The following is a 22655-nucleotide window of genomic DNA, read 5'->3' as shown; positions in this document are numbered from 1 at the left end:
AAACTAATGAAAATGAAACTTTTCAGAAAAAAAGAGGACCTGAATACAAGACAGCCAAATAATATCTTCAAATCATCACAACAATCGGACGTGAGAAACATTTCTATGAGGTGTATCAAGTTTTTAAAGTCTGACCACAGCCCATCTGGAATGACTGGATGGATGGATTTTTTGACCCATACTGCAGCCAGCCACCAGGGGGAGCAGTTTTGTGGCGACCTCACTTGGAGCCGAGCAAGATTACGTCCATTTTTTTACAGTCTATGGCTGAATGCAGTAAAGTAGAGCAGAGCATGGCAGGGGCTCTAAACTGGGAGCGTGATGTATCAGAAAAGAAGTCTCGGATCGGGACTCGGTATCGGCAGAAACTCAAAGTCAAATGACTCGGACTCAGACTCAGGCGCACAAATACCTGATCGGGACATCCCTAAATTATATGTTAAGTTGTTAAAAACTTCAAAATGATCAAATAAAAAGTTCAAATGTCAGGAAAAAGGACAGAATTGTGTTAAACTTTTTAACTTTCATAATATGGTTTCAACTTTTCATCTCATGACTTATCAAGTATTTTAGAGGGTGTTTTCATATAATTTAAACTGTTTCCTGGAATATTAACTCACTTTCACACAAATCTGACTTGCCATGCTATCATTTTTTTCTCTTTTCTCCTAATTTTGTCAACAACAAGTCTCGTTAAACCCAGCTTCTCTGGTTTATGACATCACATTTTTACTTTTTCTAACCATCCAGGCTTATTTTTTCCCTTTTATATCTTTAATTCTGGCAGAAATGGATCTGAAAGGAACAGAACCCGTCTCACTGAACAGCACAGAGTTCAAACAGTGGCAGAACAATTATAGACGTTTACACAGAGCTGATATAACTTTAACATGACAGCAGGGTGTTAGGGTTTATTCCTGTTTGGCAAGGCCAGCTTTACAAAACACAACTCCAGTGAAGCGACGGCTCAAAGGAGTTAAAGAAAAGTGCAAGTCAAGCTGTGCTTAAATCTGTCTTCACAGCAAAAGCAGCGCATTTAAATATGAACGCATACAGTGGCAATAATAGGACCTGCTGTGTGGTAATAATGGCTGACCCTTCTAATCCATCAGTCTGAAGGGTCAATGTGCAGTAAACAACCAAATAAGGTAAACGTTTCCCTTCAAGCCAGAGGAGAATCAGATCAAATAAACTGTTTTCTGTTGCTGGATTTGTCTAAACGTTGTGTGGACTAAAACAGAAAGAGATCTAAGGTCTAATTCTGCAACGATCTGGAGTCAAAAAAAGTGTGTGTGGGGAGAGGGCATGGAGCTAATCCTCTGGATTTGCATGCTCGGAATAAAACAAAAGATTTTCTCTGACCTCCAACTCGACCTGTCAGCCAGTGATCCTGCAAAGCTTCGACGTAAACCGTTCAGCTAGCCTGAAGTCAGACTGTATCAGCAAACAAATAAATAAAGCAGAATAAATAGTTCCTCTTTACAGTATCTGACACAAAGGTCGGCCTCAGTGCAGATCTGTGACCAGATCTGCTGTTCAAATATTGGCTTTTTACTGTAAACCTCAACATGTTTGAGATCATAGGAGTGGTTGTTTGTCTGTTCTGTTATTTAAAGTGCACAGAGGGCTTTCCAACAGAACAGGTGTGCATCAAACACTTAAAAATACAAGACAGTTACGTCATTAAAACTTATCATCAGTCAAAGTCTCAGGGACAATCTTTCTAGAGCCTTTCATAAATATTAAATAACAAATAACAAACAGAAACTCCACTAAAAACACAACTTGTAAACGTGTGCGCTGTCTCTTCCCGTTAAAAATGCCTGAAGTTAATTGGCACTATGCTGAGAGGAAGCGAAAAAACAGCGCGCTTCTTTTCGACGTGCAGTCCTGCAGCAGGTAAACTCATGGCCGACATGCTAGCACGCTCAGGAATGAACCTTCTCACCCGTCTACTTTCAACTCAGACACATGTAAATAAAAAGAGGCAGTGGAGGGAAACGAGGAAACACGGACAGAACAACAGGAGCGGTACAACTCAGTCAGCTGGACGTGATGATGAGTGCTGCGTGCAATACTTGTTTTATGTACATGTCATATAAAAATATAGGAGTGAGAGCGTCTGAGCGTTGTGCTGTGGATGTGATGTTGAGATGTGATGTGAGTTTAGATATGGATGTGCTGCATAGGTAGCAACAGTGACATCTGAGGACTTGAGCGTGTGATATCATTGAGCCACAGACTGTGTGGACCGACCACTTTAACTAATGCTCAAGGTCAACTTCTACTAAAGGCTTAAAGTCAGCACGAACCTTTAACTACAGCCGTTACCTAAGATTATATAATGTTCAATACTCGTTAAATTTACTGTTTCCTTTTCCTGTGTGTGTGTGTGTGTGTGAGTGTGTGTACACCTGTGTGTCCATGTTTGCTGCGAGTGAAAGAGTCAAACTGCTTGTGCGTTTCTTGACAAACTCCCGCCTGCGTTCGCACAAAGTACCAGGATGGGCGAAGATATGAACATTCTGAGTTGGAGCGCATGAGGTGAAGACATGCACAGACAACACTTTGTCTGACCTCACAGCGTCAGTTCCCTTTCCCCTCCTCCTCCTCCTCCTCGACCCCCCTCCCCCTTGAGGTCTTTCAAAACCAGATCCGAGTGCTCCGTGTAGGGGGCTGGGGGCTGCCGGGCGGGTCAGTCTGAGGGACAGTTGTAGCTGTTGATCCACAGCAGGTCGTCCAGCACGCCCCAGTGCAGGTAGAGGATGGACCCAACCACCAGTACATGCATGATCTGATGGCTGTTGCACCAGTAGTCAAAGAGACCCGGGCGGAAGCGCTCCGGGATGCGCGTGATGTTGATGACCCCGCCCAGCACGGCCAGCGCGTCCATCGTGAGGAAGTGGCGTAGCGAGGTAGGGCTGCCGCCGCCCACGCCCACCCAGCGCAGCAGGAAGAAGGAGAAGCGGAAAAGGGCCTGCCAGGCGAAGGAGCGCAGCCGGCGAACGCTGCTCCGGGCTGTGACGGCACAGTAGATGGCGTGGCTGGACAACAGAATGTAGACTAACAGCGCCACGGTGCGGATGAATGGGTAGCACAGCAGGGTGCTATAGACGATGGGCAGAGCCCCTGAGACAAGAAAACACACAATTAACACGTAAGAAAGGAGAAGGAGCTCTGGCACCGAGCCCGGCTGCAGCAATGCAACACCTAATGCAGCAAGAACACAAAGAGGTCCGAATGTTCAAACCACGCGTCAAAGCTCTCTGAAGCATTCGGGTACCACAGCTGGGTGTGAGGAGCAGCCCTTCCTGTCTGCTGTGTGTAAAATAGTTAGCTAAAGTTTCCAGATGTGGAAACTTTGATGAAAATACAAATAAACACAGAGAAGTCCACATAAAACACCTCATCTCAGCACCTGGTGAACCCAAACTGCTCTGTGAGAGTGAACCAGAGCTGCAGGGACCCCCAGCACATGCACAGACATACAGATTAAAAATATCAGCATCCTCTAAAGTAAAAATGCATGCACTGTCTAATTTAAGAAATGGGACAATCTGCTTATTGAATTTAATAATTAAGCTTCAGTCTGTTTTCCTGCAAAACTAATCACTGATTGAGTCCTCTTCAGCTCTGGGGGATTGTGAAAAACCTAATTTCATGAGAACATTTTACAGAAGAAGATTGTTAGCTCAAGTTTTGGGCTAATCCCTGTTTTCAACAAGAATATTATCTCATTTTAACAACAACAGACAGCCTTTAAAGGGACTGTGAGGAGGATCTGTTGTAATCATACTGCAGCGACACCTTTTGACCCACATCTAACACACACTGTCGTGAAGACGCGCCTCTTAACAGGCGTGTGTTTGTTTTGGAAATGAATGGAGATCAGATTGTTTTTTTAGCTCTACTATTCTTTATTTAAGATAGTAATCAATGGTTAGGTAGAGCTACAGTTTGAAACGTAATAACAATCAAACTTTGTCAGTTTGTACCGTAGTTTAGTAGCCGGCTATATTTAGCTCTACTCACAGTCGGTGCTCTGAGAAGTGTCTGTAACGTGTAACATTGTTGTGTCCTAACGTAACCTCACTCTATATTTTAATGATAGACTCTCAAGTTTGAACGGAGCACTGCAGAATAACTGCTGACTTAGGGTTCGAATGAACATTAGCATAAACAGTTTAACCCGTGTTTTAGCCTTTGGCCCGTGCTCTATCACTCTTCAGTTTAGTTTTTTCTGCACTTCTGTCTTGTTTCTGTCTGACAGTTAGGGGCCTTTTACACAACAACTGTTTTTGGGTGAAACGCAAAAGTATCATTGTGTTTGGGCCTCAAAACACTCACAGCGTTTTTGAGAAACGGCCTCCTAAGTGGAAGTTTTCTGAAACATTGCTGACGCCGTTGCCGTGTAAACAGTGTCCCGGCATTTTCAGTGTAAACGCTAACATCACGATCCCCTTCGCGCAAGCGCATACAACAGTCCAAAAGTACCATTGTTACAATCGATGCTGATCACTTCTGCTTTTAGGATTCACCAATACACCAGATGATTGGCTCAACTCTACTTCAGAGATCTACCAAATACAGCTTCTAGACAAGACAGCTATAGCGCCACCTACAGGCTTGACATGCTTACTACAGCGTTTTCAGTCCCTTAGCATTTCCGCGTAAACGCAGATTTGTTCACTGTGTTTTAGCGTTTTCAGCATGAAATGTTGTCGTGTAAACTGGGCCTTAGGCTCCAGTGTCCACCATCACTACAAAATTAATCACAGAAATCGTTTTTCAACAGAGAAAAACACAGATCTCTCTTCTCTCTACTAAACTTCATCAGCCGGCGTGGTGTTGTCATAGACTTCGAGGTGCTGTAAATCAATCTGGGAAGCTAAGAAGTAGCTAAGAAGAAGCATTTAGAAATAACCTACATTGGTGCTGATAATCTCATTTCAGTTGTGGATTACGATCAGGCATATATCTAGAAGAAACTTTTTCAAGATCACTTAGAAACTCCTCACAGTCCCTTTAGGGGAATAACTATGTATGCGCACCGTATAGATCTCAAGTTTAGCATCCATTTTTAATTATCACCCAATCAGGTAGATTGTGCTGCATGGACAGTCTTAACAGTTTGTTCAGAGAGTTGAAATTAAAGCACGTTATTGCCCCTGACCTTTGTGTTCTTATAATACAGGCGGATCGGTTATAAATTCAAAACTTGGATCGCTGCTTGCATCAGCCTTTTGACTCAGTAGTCAAATTTGTTCTGAACAATCAATACCACTAAACCTCCAAGCAAAACACTTCCACAGTAAATCATTAACAATCAATGGAGAGAAGTTCCACCCTGAGAGTGAACAGCACAGCAATAACAGCAGCGCTGCTGACGACAACACACAACCCATAAAGTCATAAAGAGGCTCACCCAGCGTGTTGATCATGCAGATTCCACACACGTCCAGCTTGAGGAGGGTGTGGTAGACGGGCTCGCCTCCTTCATGGTTCATGAAGAGGTGATAGAGCACGGAGCCCAGCTGGGGCGACAGGCAGGCCAGGAAGTGCACCACGCCCAGCCACGTGACACTGATCTGGGACCAGGGAATGTTGAGAGGCAGCAGCACCAGGAAGCAAACCAGAGGGATGCCTGGGAAGACGGAAACAACACAGGTTGTTGTTTTTAAGCTACAGATAAACATAAAGATCAAACATTGCATGAACCAAAAAACAAAAATACAAGTGTGTTTTCAATAAAAATCACAAGGTGGTCCATTTTTCGTTTGTGCACAAGGTGACTTGGTGTAAAAGAAATAATCGTACACACGATTTGTTTCTGTTTTGAAGAGCATGTTGGATTCAAATGTAGATTTCTACGCTTGGATCGTCACAGAACGCAGGCATACACCACCACTACCAGCACAAGTTATTACCTAATGTGCACAAGATCCTAACTGGAAATTTCCCACACACCAATTAGATTTTCCAACAAGACAGAAATGTAACTAACCCTAACCCTGCAGTGAAAACAAAGTCTGAGGTGACATCCAAGCTGGTACCATGTTTCCGTGTTGGATTATTCAGCTCAGGAATCCTGAAAGCCTGAGGGCACAGATTTTTTTTAAACTGTCCAAGAGCGAGTGGCTGCAAAGAGCTCCCAACAATGCTGAGTGTGTGCAGACACCAGCAAGAATACTGTGCAGCAGAGCAGAAACGTACATGATTGGCACAGATGTATCAGTGTTACCCTGCGAGGGAAAGACACAAGGCCCACACTAAGCTCTTATTTTGATGCAGCAAAAAGGGCCACACGGCTAACGGTGCCCAGTTCATATCTGAGTGTCTGTATTTGGCACCGAGGGGAAGCGAATGCTGCTTTGTGAGCAAAACCCAGACCTTGAAATTTGATCCACATCCAGTTGTTACGATCATTTATCACACATCGCACTCCCTGCCCCCCTCTTCATTTTGCTCACTCTGCCTTTCCCAATGTCAATGCACGGCCAGGTGATAGAGGCAATGCCATCTAATGTAACACATCTATTTTAAGTGTTTTATCTCTGCTCCTCCCCCAACCCGTCCTACAGCGCAGGGGAACAGGCCGTTCACAGCCCCACTCAGGGTTCAATAGCTGTGGGCAGGATGTTTAGAGTTTACATGCAAATAAAGCTGACTGTGAAACTAGAGCTTCAGTGTTAAAGATAATTAAAGACTATTACAGAACAGTGCCACTGCTTTGTATGTTTTTGACTTCATTGGTAAAAGATGAAGACAAGCTCCAAGGATTAAACTCCACTTCCTGATATGGTCAATGATGTTAAAGGATGCATTCGAGGTCACATGCTCAGCTGACGTCACTGGAGTGTTATTAAGACTTCCAGGGCCACTTCCCCGGTGATCAGCACTGCAGTTTACTGTGTGACTGCTGGCAAGTGAAGTGCAATGAAATTACGACCTTCAGAACGAGGAAGCTGTCAGAGACTCAGAAGTCATGTGAGCACGCTGAGGAAGAACTGCTGCTCTCTGTGAGGGTTTAGGATTTAATTAAACAGACATAACAGAGGGAGGGGGGTGAAGGAATGTGCTGCCAGGTGATTGGCGGTCTAATCACATCGGACAGAGAATATTAAAAAAAAAAACAGTATGCAAATTGCTAACACGCTGACACATCAGTCTCACATCTGGGTGCACAAATTTACACATTACATGACCTGCCACATCACTGTCAGATGAGTTTAATTCATCAGGACAGTTAAGTTCTCATTTTCTCCAAGCAGCTACAAACTTGCAGAGATTAAACTTCTGACTTTGTTTTGTGCACTCACATATTGTTGGTTTGTAAATGAGATGGCAAGTACTTTTAACATTGAATTACTCGCTAAAATGCACACAGCAAAATAAACACTCAGGTTAGATTAACGCCTCACTGCACACTGCATGACAGAATGATGTAGCCTGTATATAACAAGTAAAAGCTGCAGAAACCTGCATCTCTGAGTGTAAGTGGTTAAAGATGAAGAGGAGATGTCATGTGTGCAGAGTTCAGTGCAGCCAGGCTCTGGTTTGGCATCCTTGAGCAGGTCCAGTATCTGGACTGGTGTGTGGGTTAGGTTAATACTCAAAGTCACACCGGTTATACAGATCTCACCTGCTGACTAAGCAGTGCATGCAGACTCACCGTGAGTGTATATGTTTCCGAGTTCATTGTGCAGGTAGAAGAGGCTTCTGATGCAGTCTTGCACCGAAGAGATTGGACGGTACCCCGTTAGGACGTATTTATTAAACTGAAGATGTGGAGGTGAATTCGCCCAGTCCAGCAGCCTGGGTCCATTTAAAAATGCCATAGCAAACAGGACCGTTAAAAGGACGCCGCCGAATAAGTAAAAAACAGACTGTACACCTATATACACATTTAGTAATATTATTGCGACTAAAACCTTATGGGATACCATTGGTATGGGTGTGTGTTTGTTTTTTATTTCCAATATTGTGCAGTTAGCCTCCTAGCTCGCCGTTAGCAGGCTCGCGTCAAGTCTCTCAGCTCTACCCAGTGACGGTGAATCCGCGCCGCCGCTGTTCGCTTTGGACCGCCGCTGCCTGTGTGAGTGTCATCCGCAGGGCTGGAGACAGACACGGCCAGCCACATACATGCTGCAAACTGGGGACGGTCATTACATTTGGCATCTAAAAAATGTTCTTGTAGCACCTACAAGCCTGAAGCTGTTGAGAGACAGCGTTCCTCCTCATTTTAAGCCACTTCCTCATGAGTTAGCATTCCTGTGCGGCAGTCGCGCAGGCTTGAACGCGTCCCGGGCAGGGATGCTGTGGGTGTCCATCCAACTCCAGATGATGCTAGCTTGATCCTAGCGGTCAGATTTGCAGTAGCAGGTCATACCTTCAGATGAATGGGAACAGACTGGAGGGATTTCTTCTGCCTATTTTAGCGCGGTACGAGCTAACTGCTGTTTGGCGGTTAATTAAAAAATAGCAGATCCGTGATTGTGGAGCGGAGATTTGAGGGCAGGACTGCGGGCTAGCAAGCCGGGCAGTCAGCTACCGATGTCCTGTGACTGAGGAAGGTGCTGTTTGAGCCGGGTGACTCCGAGCGCTTACAATCCAGGCTTTAAATCCTCCATTCAAACTCTTCATCTTCTGTTTTATCCTTTTATTTTCCATTATTTTTCCTGGCTGGGTGAATTCCTTGAAATGCGGTGTCTGCCCAGGCGGCCTCAGGTCCCCTGCATCGCGTTTACACAACTGTCAAGTAACATGGATTACAGGGGAGGGCACTTCCGGTCATCATTTTCAAAATAAAACTTAACCAAATATAAAACGGAAATACCCTGCACTAAATATGTTTATGAAAGTTACAGATTCTATATGCTTAATTGTTATTCCAGCATCATTTTTTGACCAACTTATTTAAATAGTGATATTGTGACATTTGATGGCTTTATTTCTTTATTTTTTTAATTTTATTTTTTAATCAGTCAAAACTCAACATTTATTGAATTGAATTGTCTCAAATTATAATAGTAATGATAATAAAGCAAATAACCAAAAGAAAAAAAAATACATATTTGTATACATAAACACTCAAACATACACACAAACGTATGTTAAAAAAATAAATAAAAAATAAAAATACACTGAGGAGGAGATATACATATACATACCTATACACATTTGATAGATAGGCTTAATTACTGTATTTATCCGTTTAAGTCTTAGTCCTTTAGTAGTTCGTTTTTGTTAATTGGTTATTTCTTTATTAAACAAAAAGAGAAACCACAAAAAGTCTATCTATTTTAATCTGAAATTTTGTTAGCAAGGACTATGATTAAATCTGTTTTTTTTTCTTCCTTCTTCCTTTTTTTTTTTTCTTTCTTCCTCTTCCTTTTTTCTTTCCGTTTTTATTTGATTTTTATGTTAAATTAGTTCGCAGCTAATTTCTTTTACATACCACCGTTCATGAAAAACATTTTCTATGCTCCTTATTTTGTGTGTAATCTTTTCATTCATCTGTGCTTCTTGTATTGTAGTTATCCATTTTTTAATATGTGGTGAATAATTTTTTTTTCCAGTTCTTAGTAATCATTTTTATTGCTGTTACTCTCAAAATGTGAAATAGGATGGCTTTATTTTAAGATAAATTTAGTCTAATGATGACTTTGTAGACATTTCTTGTATTTTTTTAGAGTATTTTGATGGGCAATTCAGCAAGAACTGACTTTTCATGTTCTTATTTTTTTTGCCACTGTACATTTATCCCCTGAACATAACTGAGCTACATCATTATGCAGATTTGTCTCACATACTACTTTACAAAAAAAGTGTATTGATGTCATTGGCCAAACTGTGATGTCTATGATATTTCAATCCACTATGCAGTCTTACGAATAAGAGCTCAATGAAGAGTATATATGATTTAATTTTTTTTTACAGTTTTAAGAAAAGAAACTAAAGTTTGCTCAGGAAGATCATGTGTGCTCAGTGTTCAGTTGACCTTAGATAAATACTAAGTACAAAAACACACAAGGTAATGATGGGAGAGGGCCAAAATCAAATATTTGCTGTTGGATTAGTATGACCCTTCATTTCATCACTGCCTGCCTTGAGAAGACTGTACAACCAAAGCTATAGCAGTGGAGGATCTTTTTGCGCAGTAATAAAGCTAACCCAGTAATTTAAATAAAGAGTGCCAAAGAAGTATTTTTCAATCAAAGGAGTAGTTTTACTTTGAAAGCAAACTCCTTACACTTCTGGTCTCATTGAGATGGACAAATTTGAGGCTGCTTGGCTGTAGTTTGTACACCAACACTGACTGGGCTATAACTGCCTGACAAACAATTAACAACTTGTGCTTATACAGTAAACACAGACAACATGATTAACATGTGTAAGTTTCGTTTCAGAGCTAATACTTCAGGGGTTTTCCATTTTTTATGCAGTTGAATGTGGTCTTTGTCAATAGCCAGTGTTTTACCCACAGGGTGTAACAGTCAGCTGTAACAGTCAGAAAATGCTCTGTGTCTGTATTTTGCTCTTATTACTCCACAAATGTGACCAACCCATCATGAGAAAGCATGAGAAATGAGTGCTGAAGCTGAAGTTGGTTCACACCATCACCTACAAACATGTGACTAAAGCTGTGACAAACAAATCTCAGTGGGAGAAGAGAACAAAACCCCCTTTACAAAGACCAGACATGTTTCTTTAGTCAGATATGTTAAAACCTAACATTAAGCACCTTGGTAAGGTTTAGGGCCAAATACAGTACAAAGAGAGGACTCATGAGACGAATTCACTGTGGTCAAACTGAAGGCAATGGCAAGATTGGGCCATCATTTGCAGTTAGGAGTGAGTGTAAGCATTACCACAGTGAGCTTTTGTGAAATGGTGTAAGTTCAAAACAGGAAGGAGCCTGAGAAGAAACATTTTCAGAGCGATAGTTGCTGTTTTTCTGTGTTCAACACAACAGACTGACATTAAATGCACAGAGCTCCCACCGCTGGTAACACTCAAAATATATTGTTTTCCCTACAAAAAGGCATCTTGAAACTATAGCTTCAACATATCATTTGAAACAATATACAACTGTAACTTTTGAATCACTTTTGCAAGCTTACCTTTACCTCTGCTTCAAAAATGGAAAAGTTCTTGTGACTGAACTGGAGGAAATCCATTTTTCTGGATTATATTAACTTTTCTTCTTTTTTACAAGTCTTCTAAAAAGGGAAATGATGGACAAAGAAGGTCCAGCCTAAAGATGTACTGCTAATATATTATTACCTTTGATTTATTTTAAGGTCAGAAGTTTTTCCTTTCCTTGATGCTCTTATAAAAATGAATAAATCAATAAACTTTGATCTTATTTGTGTAGGAGCAGGAGTGGGCTACTGAAAACTACTATGAGTGACTTTCCATTTGCATCAACTTTGACACCATGAACCAACCGCTCTTCGCAGGTTTTGTCCTGTGTATGTGAAGTGTCAAACATCTTGCTTCCTGTTGATGTTAATGTGGAAAACGCAACACATCAAGACTCTTTATTTACAGAACGAGCAGTGGTCGAGCGTATACAACTCCACTTTATCAGCATGTGCCAACAAACCAAACGGAGCATGAGTCCACTGGCGCGTTGGGATGAGATGTACCTTCTTAGGAAGCTTAGAAAGCTTTGAACGTGGTGTTTTTTTTGTTTTACCAAACTGCCTTGAAAGTTTCAGCAGTGGCTTCTGTGAGCCCCAAAAAATACTAAAAGTTAATGTTTATAGAAGTAATTGAAAAATTCAGAATTTTTGCATTAGATTTTTTTTCAATTTTTTGACATTTCAAAAATTTCGTAAAATTTTTGCAAATTTTTAAAATGCAAAATTTTTGATACGGCTTTTGCAATTTTTTTAAATATCAAAAACTTTTGAAATTTAGGCAAATTTTTGAAAAAATGGCATTTAAAAAATTTTCAAAATGTTTGGCAATCTTTTTAAATGTAATTTTTTTATTTCAGCAATTATTTTTTTATTTAAAACTTGTTTAATTTCTGCATTTTTTGTTATTCTGCAAATTCATTAACAATTATTCATCAGGATATCACATGTACAATATTAATAATCTTTAAAAAGTCTTGTTTAGAAAATTATTCTCTAGATTTTAACTCTGTAAAGCCCAACCATTAAACAACTGACAGAAAATTCCAGTTCTTTGAACTTGGCGCCTTGATTGGTCCCTCTGAACAACCCCCCCCCCCCCCCCCCCCCCCAAAAAAAAAAATGTTCAAATATCACTTTCCATATTTGAATTTCAATTTGTATCATATTTGATACATCAGGTCACAATGCTCAACGATTGTTTTTTCCTGAACAAACAAAAACATAATAAATCACAAACAAATCTAACAAATTTGTACTTCCAAACATAAACAGTGCTACCATCATGCAGTAGTGAGAAAGCCACCAATGGAGCTGGCTAGGTGGAAGCCTGGATAAAAATAACATTTTAGTATTTTACTCATTTTGCGGTTCACGACCTTTTATTTTGCATGGTGGAAGGCCTGAAAACATTTTCTATCCTGGTTTAAGCAAATATGCACTCTGCATTTCTGACAGTACACATGGGCAAAGTGGCCTGTGCACTGCTTGCATCTCTGTCGGGTTTCCCATATTGGGAAACGATCCAGGCCATCCTTTCATACAGTAGTACAGCAAGTTTCATACCTTGTTTTTAACTCTAAATGTACCAAATTATGTACTCTAAAAATAAAAAGACTGTATGTTGCTTGATTTTAGATATGATGCATGAAATACGAGTAAATGGCGACTGACTGTTTTAGAGTTACATGACCTTATATACCCTGTGCTGTATCAGATTTGATACGCCATCTTTAACACGGTTTACCCAAACATATTTTGTGAATTTTTTAGTATTTTTACTTTGCATGAACCCAGTAACTGTTTCTATTGATGTGCCAGTAAATATTGTGATGTTTTTCTTACCTTAACCTTTTTAAACTTGGCAAAGTTCTTCTTGAAAAACCACCTGTGTCCAATTCCTGAGTCATGGCAGACTTAGAGTGTCACCGGAAGGGCGGCTAATGAGTGACTTACTACCCAGTGTTGGTTTAACTGTACACTGCATGTATCTGATTGTACACATCAGGTTTCTCAGGATAAAAAAATACCACACTGCTTATGAGGTGGGCTGAAAAAGTCATGTGTCAAATATGATACGTTTGGCATTAAAGGGTTAAATATGCAAAGAGTATCAGACACTTGATGGTCTTCTCTGTGAAGATCAAGTAGATTTTGTGGCTCTGGAATAACTTCACTCCAGGTGAGCTGAGGCAAACACCTGTGGAAGTAAAAGTTGCAGGCCCCCTGCCCCAAACCACTTCCACCAGGATGGAAATGCTCCATAGCATTTCAAGAGGATCTCTCTGACAACAAAGATCAGAATTGTCAGAACCTGTCCCTGATGCGCTGTAACCATGCTTGGTTTTGTATTGGGGTCATGATAAGTTGCAAAACCACAACTGGAAAAAAAAAAAGCCAATTGTTTATAGAACCCTCTGCAAAGTGTGAGAAAACTTTTTATAGAGCTTGGTCATGACACGACCACTGTCATCTTATCACCCAAGCTCATCAACCCTCCTCCTCTAGAGCCTTTAAATAAGGACCACAGATTAATTTGCACACAGTTGCTGCCGTGCATCCAGCATGACCTGACAACTCAGAGGTGAGTCTGTTTGCATTTTTACGTCTCGTTTAAATTTTTGAATTCCATTTCAAAAAGCATTACCCAATGTGCACTTTTATCATAACTGTTATGATTTATTTAAAGTCACATTAGTTAGTTAAGATAATAATGTAATAATTTGCAGATGGTTGTCTAAATGTTACACTCTTTTTCAGGATGAACCAGCAGTTTGCAATGATCCTCTCACCCAACATCAAAATGCATCTCTTCGACGTTTTCATCTTCGCCGTCCTCGTACTGTCTCTCCCTCAGTCGACTGTTCAGTCCTGCATCCAGGGCTCACCTGAGCAGTGCAGGGAAGCAGAGTTCGCCCCAGGCACCAATCTGGCCGGGGAAGGCTTCGACATCACCACCATGGAGCGCAAACATGCCTACGTGATCGACATGAACCAGGCAGAAGACAAGAACAAGACCTGCACGCTGTGTAAGAACACCTTCCTGGAGAACCAAATGCAAAAGCTTCCTTTGTCTGTGGTCGACTGGAGAGCAAAACAGTCCTGCAGCAAAAATGTGATCAGTTCCCTCCACAAGTCCAGCGAGTCTCTGGTCAGTTCCAGCACCTCTTCTATTGAAAACAACTGGCAGATCAATCTGGATGTTAGCAAGGGAAATAAGGGCGGCTCACTGATGCTGGCTGGTAGTCATTCTAAGCTGTCTGAGTACTCCATGGGAAAAACCAAGAATGATAAATTCAGCTTCTCAAGTCAGGGTGTTAACTGTGAGTTCTACAGGTAAGACAATCAAACCAAGACCAGCAACTGACTAAAATACTGAACTACAATACTCCCCTCCACCTGTTTAACTTTACTCTGTTCTGTGTGGTGTTTAACAGCTACAGAGTGTCCGGCACACCCAAGCTCAACAAAGAATTTTACAATGCCGTGAACGCTCTCCCAAGAACCTACGGTCCTATAAACAAGCGACAGTTTTACAAACTGATCGACACCTTTGGCACCCACTACATCACCAAGGTGAACCAAAACGATGACAAACTCCAACTTTAAGTATTTTTTACATGACAAAAAGTTAAAATACGATTATGATTCCAGGTGAAACTGGGAGGAAGTGTTCAATCTGTGACCAGCATCAAGCAATGTGAAGCCAGTCTCCAGGGCCTCAGCGCGGAGGAGGTGCAGATGTGCCTGGAAGCGGAGGCATCGGTAACCTACCACGCTACGGTATCGGCAAAAACAAAGCACTGCCAACAAGACATCGAGAAGTCGGAGAGCAAGTCAGCCTTCTCCAGTGCCTTCAGTGACAGGTAAGGAGCTAATCTTTCTTTCATTTGTCGAGATAAAGTAACTTCTGCTGATGTGTCTGATTTAGAGCTTAAACGATTCCTCGAATGATTCGAGGTACTCGATTACCAAAAATACTTGAGTCATTTTCTCCGCCTCAAGGAATCGTTTAATTTTTAAAAAGATCAAAGAGTGGTATTTCAAATAGAGCTGAGGCCATATTAAGAGAGTTTTCAGAGCTACCTCTTATACAAAATAGCAACTAGCAACAAATCTAGCTTCTTTTCTGGAGTTTGGAAACTAATGGGTCATTCTACGAAACGGGTGCCATTTGGGTCCGCAACATTTGATGAGATGTCCAAGGCACAAAAAATGTGTCAAAGTGTGTTTACAAATTTTGGAGCTACCAAAGCAAGTGCTCTTATTGTCATGTTGTATCAGAAAATTCTATCTCTTAAAGAGAAAAAATTTCATTCAAAAATTAACTGCTCTTTAACTAAACAAAAGTGTATTTTATCCGATCACACGATTAATCAATGGTATTTTCAGTAGAATACTCGAATACTAAAATATTTGATAACTGCAGCCCTAGTCTGGTGTAAGCCTTGTAACTGAAAAATAAAAAAAGGTTCATTCATAGTTCATAAATGCATCAAATTTCCGATTTTAATGTTTTTGTGCAAAAGATTAGAGTAGTAATTTGGAGCCCAAAAAGCCGTCAATGTATTAAGTATAGATCAAATCTGTCCTCTACAGGTTCACAGAAATAAAAGGGGGGCACACAACAGAGCCAGACCTCCTCTTCTCTGCTAGCAAAGATCCATCTGCCTACAAGGAATGGCTCAACACTTTGCCACAGAACCCAGACATCATCTCATACTCCCTCGATTCACTTCATGAGTTACTGCCCACAAACACTCCCGCCTGGAAGAACCTGCGCTCCGCTATCAGCCATTACATCCTGGAGAGAGGCTTGATGAAGACCTGCAGTCAGCGTTGTCAGGCCGGCTCCAGGTCTGACTCCAGGGATCCCTGTGTGTGCCAGTGCCACAATGATCCAGCTGTGACCCAGGACTGCTGCCCGGCCCGCAAAGGCATGGCGCGGGTCATCATAACCGTACAGCGGGCAGAAGGTCTTTGGGGAGATAGGACCACCGCCACAGATGGCTACGTTAAAGTGTTTTTCAACAAGGTGATGGTTCAACGTACGCCGGTCATTTGGAACGACAACAACCCGCGCTGGAACATGATTGTGGACCTCGGCAGCCAGGACTTGTCCTCAGGTGGCCCAGTTAGATTCGAAGTGTGGGATGAGGACAACAAATGGAATGATGATCTGCTGGGGGCGTGTGACAGGATGCTGTCTGTTGGAGTCAAGGGGGACGTCTGCAGCCTGAACCATGGGCGCCTCTTCTTCAAATGGGACGTCAAATGTGCTCCAAGTCTGGGTGGAAGTTCATGCACCGAGTACAAACCTTCACCTATGAGTCAAAGTCTGCAGAAGCTCTACGTGTCCCGTCACGCTCATCCTATCCCAAAGGCTGTCCTGAGGGAGATGGGCGTGTTTGTGGATGGAGGAAACCAAAGTCTTAGTGCAGGGCCAAAGGTTGATGTGATATAACAGATATTTAGCCTAAATAATACCTTCCATCAATACTTTGTGTGTTAAAGAGGTTTCTGTAAGCAGAATAAATGTCTTTCTATCTTTCTGACTTGCTTTAAGCTGATTACTTTCATCACCCATGATGCCAGTCAACATGTTTGTGATTCAGATGATTGAACACTTTCTTTAACATAGCTCTGCCATCATATTATAACCCTTGCTTTACTCTATCACAAGTTTCCCACCTGATATGCTGATTTAAAACACAGATCTTGGATTTACATGTTTGTGTTCTGCAATAAAAGCACTGCAAAGGCTTTGAATGTTTACGTCTCCTGATTCATGTTTCTCACGTTTGCATATTTGGCTCATCAAATTCCATCCCAGCATTTTATTCTCAGCAATCAAAGTTAACCGTTTCCTTTGATGAACTTTCGATGTCAGTCACCAGAGTTTGACATCAGTCTTTTCTCAATAAATATGCCCAAAGACCACCACCACTTCAGAGAAATGATAGGTTTGTGGTCTCTGGTTCGATACTGACTGGAAAGCCAGAGTGACTTTCATGTTGTCACTCCGTGTATGAGTTTGCATGCCGACCACCAGCTCCACCCCCTTGTGCCTGATCTGTTGAGACTATTTTCCCCTCATCTCTCAGAGACCACTGTTTCCTCACCACCTCCTCTTCTGCCTTTAGACCCTGTGACACCAAGCACTCATTTTCAGACTCACAGTCAGTTACAAAAACCCAGCATGAGCAGGCAAGACAGAGGTGAGTCTACCCTGGTTTGGTCATATCGAACTATTTTCTCATTATTTCGATCTAATTCCTGTAAAGTTGTTGAAATGTTTATGAAATCAGTACCTGAGATCAAGGTTTCACTGCTGGAGCATATCGTAATTTTTGAGTGACGTATCATAAACTTTTCTGCAGTAGTTTTAGATGTTTGGTTTATTTACTGAGTTGAGTCCATTTCTTAAAATCATCATTCATCAAAGCAGAAGGTATTAGTTTAAAAAAACCTGATGCAGAATTTTAAAAGAGAAATAGTCTGGAGGGTAAAAAATGTAAAATAATACAACAGTTTTGAATTTCCTCAAACACATGATTGAAGGGAATAGATTTAAGCTGGAGATGAGGTGTAAGAGAAAAGAAATGCCACACAGTGGTTGATAAGATATAATCTTAAAGCTTGTGCTTATTGTCGGAGGTGTCTCTTCATCAGAGTGTGAACATTTTTTTTTAGGTGAAAGACTAAGTGACAAACTGTCTCTGAAAAAGTTAGCGTGGTTTTACACCTTTCAGAGACAGCAAGAGCAGCGTGGAACAAAAACTGATCACAAAAGGGACAAGAGGAGTTTTAGTTTGACTGAAGTGATGCTCAGAGTGAGAATAGCTGAGCTGGTGTGAAATATCTGCCTCGTTTGATGCTGAGAGTCCAGTGACCATATAGGGGTCTGTCAGTATTTTTTTTCAACGTCTATTTAAGCAGGAAGAGACTCGTTGAGGTTAAAAATCTGTAACGTAACATGTTTTATTACTGATTAGAATGACCCCCTACACTGTGTTCACTGACTCTTTGTTCATACTTTACTAATGATTAATTCTCTGTTTACAAATCAGCTATCATGGTCATTATGGACTAGTTTACAGACTGTGATTTTAACATGTAGTAAGGGTTGGTGAACATCTAATTAGGTCGAGAAGGACCAGATTGATTTACAGCACGTCTAATTCTCTATGACAACACCACACAGGGTGATGACGTTTAGAGAGAAGAGTGAGTCATGTTTTTCTCTGCTAAAAAGGATTTCTGTGATTAATTTTGTAGTGATGGTGGCCTAACTGTCAGACAGAAGAGCAGAGGAAAGATAAACAGGAGATTTATAGAGCATGAGCTAAAGGCTAAACCACAGGCTAAAGACTAAAACATGAGCTATAGAATAAAACACGGGCTCAAGGCTAAAACTAAAGACAAAGACCAAAATATTTGTTAGAGGCTAAAACACAAACTAAAGACTAAACCACAGGCTAGAGGCTAAAACGCAGGCTAAGGCTAAAATATGGGCTAGAAGATAAAACATGAGCTTAGGGCTAAAAGACAGACTCAAGATAAAAACTAAAAAATATGCTAGCTCAAACAAGAGCTAAGGCTAAAACACAAACTTAAGACTACATCACGGGCTAGAGGCTTTAACATGAGCTAAAGGCTATAAGACGGGCTAAAGACTAAACCACAGGCTGAGGGTTAAAACATGAGCTAAGGGCTAAAACACAGACTAAAGGCCAAAACACCAGCTTAAAACTAAAGCACAAGGTAAATGCTTAAATACAGTCTAAGAGCCAAAACACCAGGCTTAAACACGAGCTAAGGGCTAAAACTCAAGATAAAGACTAAAATATAGGCTAGAGACTAAAACATAGGCTAGAGGCTAAAACATGAGCTTAAGGCTGAAATACAGGCTAAGCTGTTTGTGCTAATGTCCATTTCATAGTCAGCAGTTATTCTGCAGTGGTCTGTTCAAACTTGAGAGTCCATCAATAAAATGAAGATCGAGGTTACGTTGGCTCTGCTTGGTGAGGTTGGAGTTGGTAGATGAGCGCTGGTAGGACAGAACCACGATTCACTAACGCTACATGTTATAGACACGTCTCAGAGCACCGGCTGTGAGTAGAGCTAAATATAGCCGGCTACTAAACTGCGGTACAAACTGATAAAGTTTGCTTGTTGTCACATTTCAAATCGTAGCTTTACATTTCTGTTGATACATACCTTACCTTGTGGTGTTATATCTGGTAAATGTCTTGAACAAAGAAAGGCAGAGTTTCCAAAACAAACACACTCCTTGTTAAGAGTTACGTCTTCATCACAGTGTGCGTGAAACTCTGAGCCAGAGGTGTCACTGCAATTCAATCCAAACAGTTCCTCTTCACAGGCTCTTTAACTGATTGTAGAGGGTCATTTATAACTGTATTTGTATACACTACACAAATGGGTTTTAAGCTTTGAACAATTCTTAACAGATGTTGAGTAGAGTATTAACTCATACTGGAAATAAGAGGCACCTGTAGATAGAAAAATACCAATGATTGAGTCTACGTGACAACAGGGAAGACCACAAAGTCTGATGTAAGAATTTTTAAGACCCAGACTGAGAAACATTATGAATGTTAATGTGGAGTAAAGAAAAAAGGTGCTGAACCTTACAGTGGTGGTTTGGGGGGAGCTAAGCTGGAGAAAAAAGCTAAACTTAGCTTAATTTGCCAAAAGGTTCACAGAAACAGGTGTGTGGATGGGCTCACTGTCAGACAACTGTAGGTTTATGGGTTTCAAATTGATTCACCGGCGTCTAGCAGGCAGGATCCCCAGGAGTAGACCCAGAGCTTTCAAAGGGGATAATTATCAAGATTAGACCCAGAACAATGAAATGTCTCATTTACAGACAGGAGACAAAAGTGGAAGCAAAATAAAAATGTTCTTGAAACGGGGCCTTGAGGTTCACCATAGAGGAAGATTTGGAGTCACTCACAACTGAAACCTTTGTGTCACGCAGATAAGAAAACCACAAGTTTCCTCACAGCTGAGTACCGAGTGTGTTTGAGACTGTTTAAATTACCGCTGCCAAGGAAATGGGACCGAATGAAGCAAAGGAATCTTACACAAGCGAAATAAAATCATGTCTAAATGTTTTATGGAAGCTCCAAAGAAACAGCTTCAACAAAAACTAAATGAAAAATGTGAGAAAATTAGTCAAGGTATCATATTTGTCTTACTGTCTGAACTTGTGTTCATCAAGATCAAGAGGAGCACTAATCTATTTTGTGTCTTTTTCAGGTTAATCCATCAGTTTTCAGTCTCCACATTCAGCAGCAACATGAGTCTCTTGAATATATGCGTCTTGGCGCTCCTCATCCTGTCTCTCCCCGACTCAGCACATCCATCCTGCGTCCAGGGCTCACCCCGTCAGTGCGCTGAGGCAGAGTTTGCCCCAGGTACCAATCTGGCTGGGGAGGGCATCGACATCACCACCATGGAGCGTAAGGACGCCTACGTCATTGACATGAATCTGTGGAAACGCAAAGACAAGACCTGCACCCTGTGCACCAACACCTTTCTGGAGAACAAACAACAAAAGCTTCCCTTGTCCGTGGTCGATTGGAGAGCGACGCAGTCCTGCAACAGTAGGGTGACGAGCAAACTGCACAAGTCCAGTGAGTCACTGGTCAGTTCCAGCACCTCTTCCATTGAAAACAACTGGCAGGCCAGTCTGGACGTTAATGTGGGCGACAAGGGCGCCTCACTGATGCTCGCTGGTACCCATTCTAAGCTGTCTGAGTACTCCATGGAAAAAACCAAGAATGACAAATTCAGCTTCTCAAGCCAGAGCATGGCGTGTGAATACTACAGGTAAATAAAGAAAGTCTGAAAGTTGTTCATTTATTTCAGCGAACTGTTTCCTACTTCCTAACGTCTGGTGTCTCGCTGTAACCAGCTACAGAGTGTCCGGCACGCCAAAGCTGCACAGAGAATTTCGCAAAGCAGTGAAGGATCTCCCAAAAGTCTACACCCAGGAAAACAAGCAACGATTTTACAAGCTAATCGACAACTTTGGTACCCACTTCATCACCAAGGTACATGAAACCCAGTCGATTCAGTAGAGTCTCGCATTTCTACAACCAGCTGTTTTTAATTGCATGTGTGATTCCAGGTGAAACTGGGAGGAAGTGTTCAATCTGTGACCAGCATCAGGCAGTGCCAGGCCAGCCTCCAGGGCCTCAGCGTGGAGGAGGTGCAGATGTGCCTGGAGGTGGAAGCATCTGCCAGCATCAAAGCACAGGTTAACACTCAATCCAAACACTGCCAAGGAGACGTGGAGAAGATGGAGTACAAGAACTCCTTTTCAAGCAACTTCAATGAAAGGTAGGCATTTATTCAATCATTAATCCATTTTTTTACAATTCTGAGATAAGATTAATTTACAACAACTCTGTCCTCTACAGGTTCACAGAAATAAAAGGGGGGCACACAACAGAACCAGACCTCCTCTTCTCTGCTAGCAAAGATCCGTCTGCCTACAAGGAATGGCTCAATACTTTGCCACAGAACCCAGACATCATCTCATACTCCCTCGATTCACTTCATGAGTTACTGTCCACAAACACTCCTGCCCGGAAGAACCTGCGCTCCGCCATCAGCCATTACATCCTGGAGAGAGGCTTGATGAAGAACTGCAGTCAGCGTTGTCAGGCCGGCATCAGGTCTGACTCCAGGGATTCCTGTACGTGCCAGTGCCACAATGATCCAGCTGTGACCCAGGACTGCTGCCCGGCCCGTAAAGGCATGGCGCGGGTCATCATAACCGTACAGCGAGCGGAAGGTCTTTGGGGTGATAGCAGCACTGCCACAGATGGCTACGTTAAAGTGTTCTTCAACAAGGTGATGGTCCAGCGTTCACCGGTCATTTGGAACAACAACAACCCGCGCTGGAACATGGTTGTGGACCTTGGCAGCCAGGACTTGTCCTCAGGGGGGACAGTGAGATTCGAAGTGTGGGATGAGGACAACAAATGGGATGATGATCTGCTGGGACAGTACGATCTGGTTCTGACAGCTGGGGTCAAACATGATGTCTGCAACCTGCAGCACGGACGGCTCTTCTTCAAATGGGACGTCAAATGTGCTCCAAGTCTGGGTGGAAGTTCATGCACCGACTACAAACCTTCACCTATGAGTCAAAGTCTGCAGAAGCTCTACGTGTCCCGTCACGCTCACCCTATCCCCAAGGCTGTCCTGAAGGAGATGGGTGTGTTTGTGGGTGAGACCAGCTCATGGTGGAACCAGTCAAAGGTTGATGTGATGTAGAGCTGCCTGATGTGATGCTTGCAGAACAAAGCTTAATAATAACCTTTAGTGAATCTGTGAGTATCAACAGCAGTGACCTTATTGTTTCTTTATGTAAATCTTTATTTATACAGCATGTGGCTTTGTCTTTGCACGCACAAAGAAGAGTTGTGCAATCATTTACCATTTTATTTTCTCATCATGAAGTCTGTAAAATGTCTC

The 22655-nt window shown here is 41.9% G+C and overlaps 3 protein-coding genes across 3 annotated transcripts; 2 read left to right on the top strand and 1 right to left on the bottom strand.

The window, feature by feature from the left end:
* Positions 1 to 514: 514 nt before the first annotated feature.
* paqr4a (progestin and adipoQ receptor family member IVa) lies at positions 515 to 8758 on the bottom strand. The gene is made up of 3 exons (XM_074696036.1): positions 7673 to 8758; positions 5426 to 5644; positions 515 to 3129 (listed from the first exon to the last, which is right to left on the bottom strand). The coding sequence occupies exons 1-3, from the start codon at positions 7944 to 7946 to the stop codon at positions 2696 to 2698; spliced, it is 927 nt and encodes a 308-aa protein (XP_074552137.1). The 5' UTR covers positions 7947 to 8758; the 3' UTR covers positions 515 to 2695.
* Positions 8759 to 13947: 5189 nt separating this feature from the next.
* LOC141809165 (perforin-1-like) lies at positions 13948 to 16608 on the top strand. The gene is made up of 4 exons (XM_074696035.1): positions 13948 to 14480; positions 14582 to 14720; positions 14799 to 15010; positions 15744 to 16608. The coding sequence occupies exons 1-4, from the start codon at positions 13948 to 13950 to the stop codon at positions 16606 to 16608; spliced, it is 1749 nt and encodes a 582-aa protein (XP_074552136.1).
* A 697-nt stretch (positions 16609 to 17305) lies between these two features.
* LOC141809164 (perforin-1-like) lies at positions 17306 to 22454 on the top strand. The gene is made up of 5 exons (XM_074696034.1): positions 17306 to 17362; positions 20427 to 20999; positions 21085 to 21223; positions 21301 to 21512; positions 21593 to 22454. Exons 2-5 carry the CDS (start codon positions 20467 to 20469, stop codon positions 22452 to 22454), a joined length of 1746 nt encoding a protein of 581 aa, XP_074552135.1. The 5' UTR covers positions 17306 to 17362; positions 20427 to 20466.
* Positions 22455 to 22655: the final 201 nt, after the last annotated feature.

The sequence above is a fragment of the Halichoeres trimaculatus genome, unplaced genomic scaffold (assembly GCF_033239565.1).
Source record: "Halichoeres trimaculatus isolate MK-OKI-2021-1 unplaced genomic scaffold, fHalTri1.1 fHalTri1_scaffold_20, whole genome shotgun sequence".
In the NCBI taxonomy this organism is placed as follows: domain Eukaryota; kingdom Metazoa; phylum Chordata; class Actinopteri; order Labriformes; family Labridae; genus Halichoeres; species Halichoeres trimaculatus.
Note: the sequence above shows the minus strand (reverse complement) of the source record. Positions and strands in the feature narration are given on the sequence as shown.

Bases quoted from the DNA above. Each gene is read 5' to 3' on its own strand.
- paqr4a (XM_074696036.1), bottom strand. From the start codon at position 7,946: ATGGTATCCCATAAGGTTTTAGTCGCAATAATATTACTAAATGTGTAT. The intron at 5,645-7,672 runs GTGAGTCTGCAT...CCGTCTTCCCAG, and splicing joins CGGAAACATATACACTCACG to GCATCCCTCTGGTTTGCTTC. The intron at 3,130-5,425 runs GTGAGCCTCTTT...TTCTTGTCTCAG, and splicing joins CTGCATGATCAACACGCTGG to GGGCTCTGCCCATCGTCTAT.
- LOC141809165 (XM_074696035.1), top strand. From the start codon at position 13,948: ATGCATCTCTTCGACGTTTTCATCTTCGCCGTCCTCGTACTGTCTCTC. The intron at 14,481-14,581 runs GTAAGACAATCA...GGTGTTTAACAG, and splicing joins GTTAACTGTGAGTTCTACAG to CTACAGAGTGTCCGGCACAC. The intron at 14,721-14,798 runs GTGAACCAAAAC...TTATGATTCCAG, and splicing joins GCACCCACTACATCACCAAG to GTGAAACTGGGAGGAAGTGT.
- LOC141809164 (XM_074696034.1), top strand. From the start codon at position 20,467: ATGAGTCTCTTGAATATATGCGTCTTGGCGCTCCTCATCCTGTCTCTC. The intron at 21,224-21,300 runs GTACATGAAACC...GTGTGATTCCAG, and splicing joins GTACCCACTTCATCACCAAG to GTGAAACTGGGAGGAAGTGT. The intron at 21,513-21,592 runs GTAGGCATTTAT...TGTCCTCTACAG, and splicing joins TCAAGCAACTTCAATGAAAG to GTTCACAGAAATAAAAGGGG.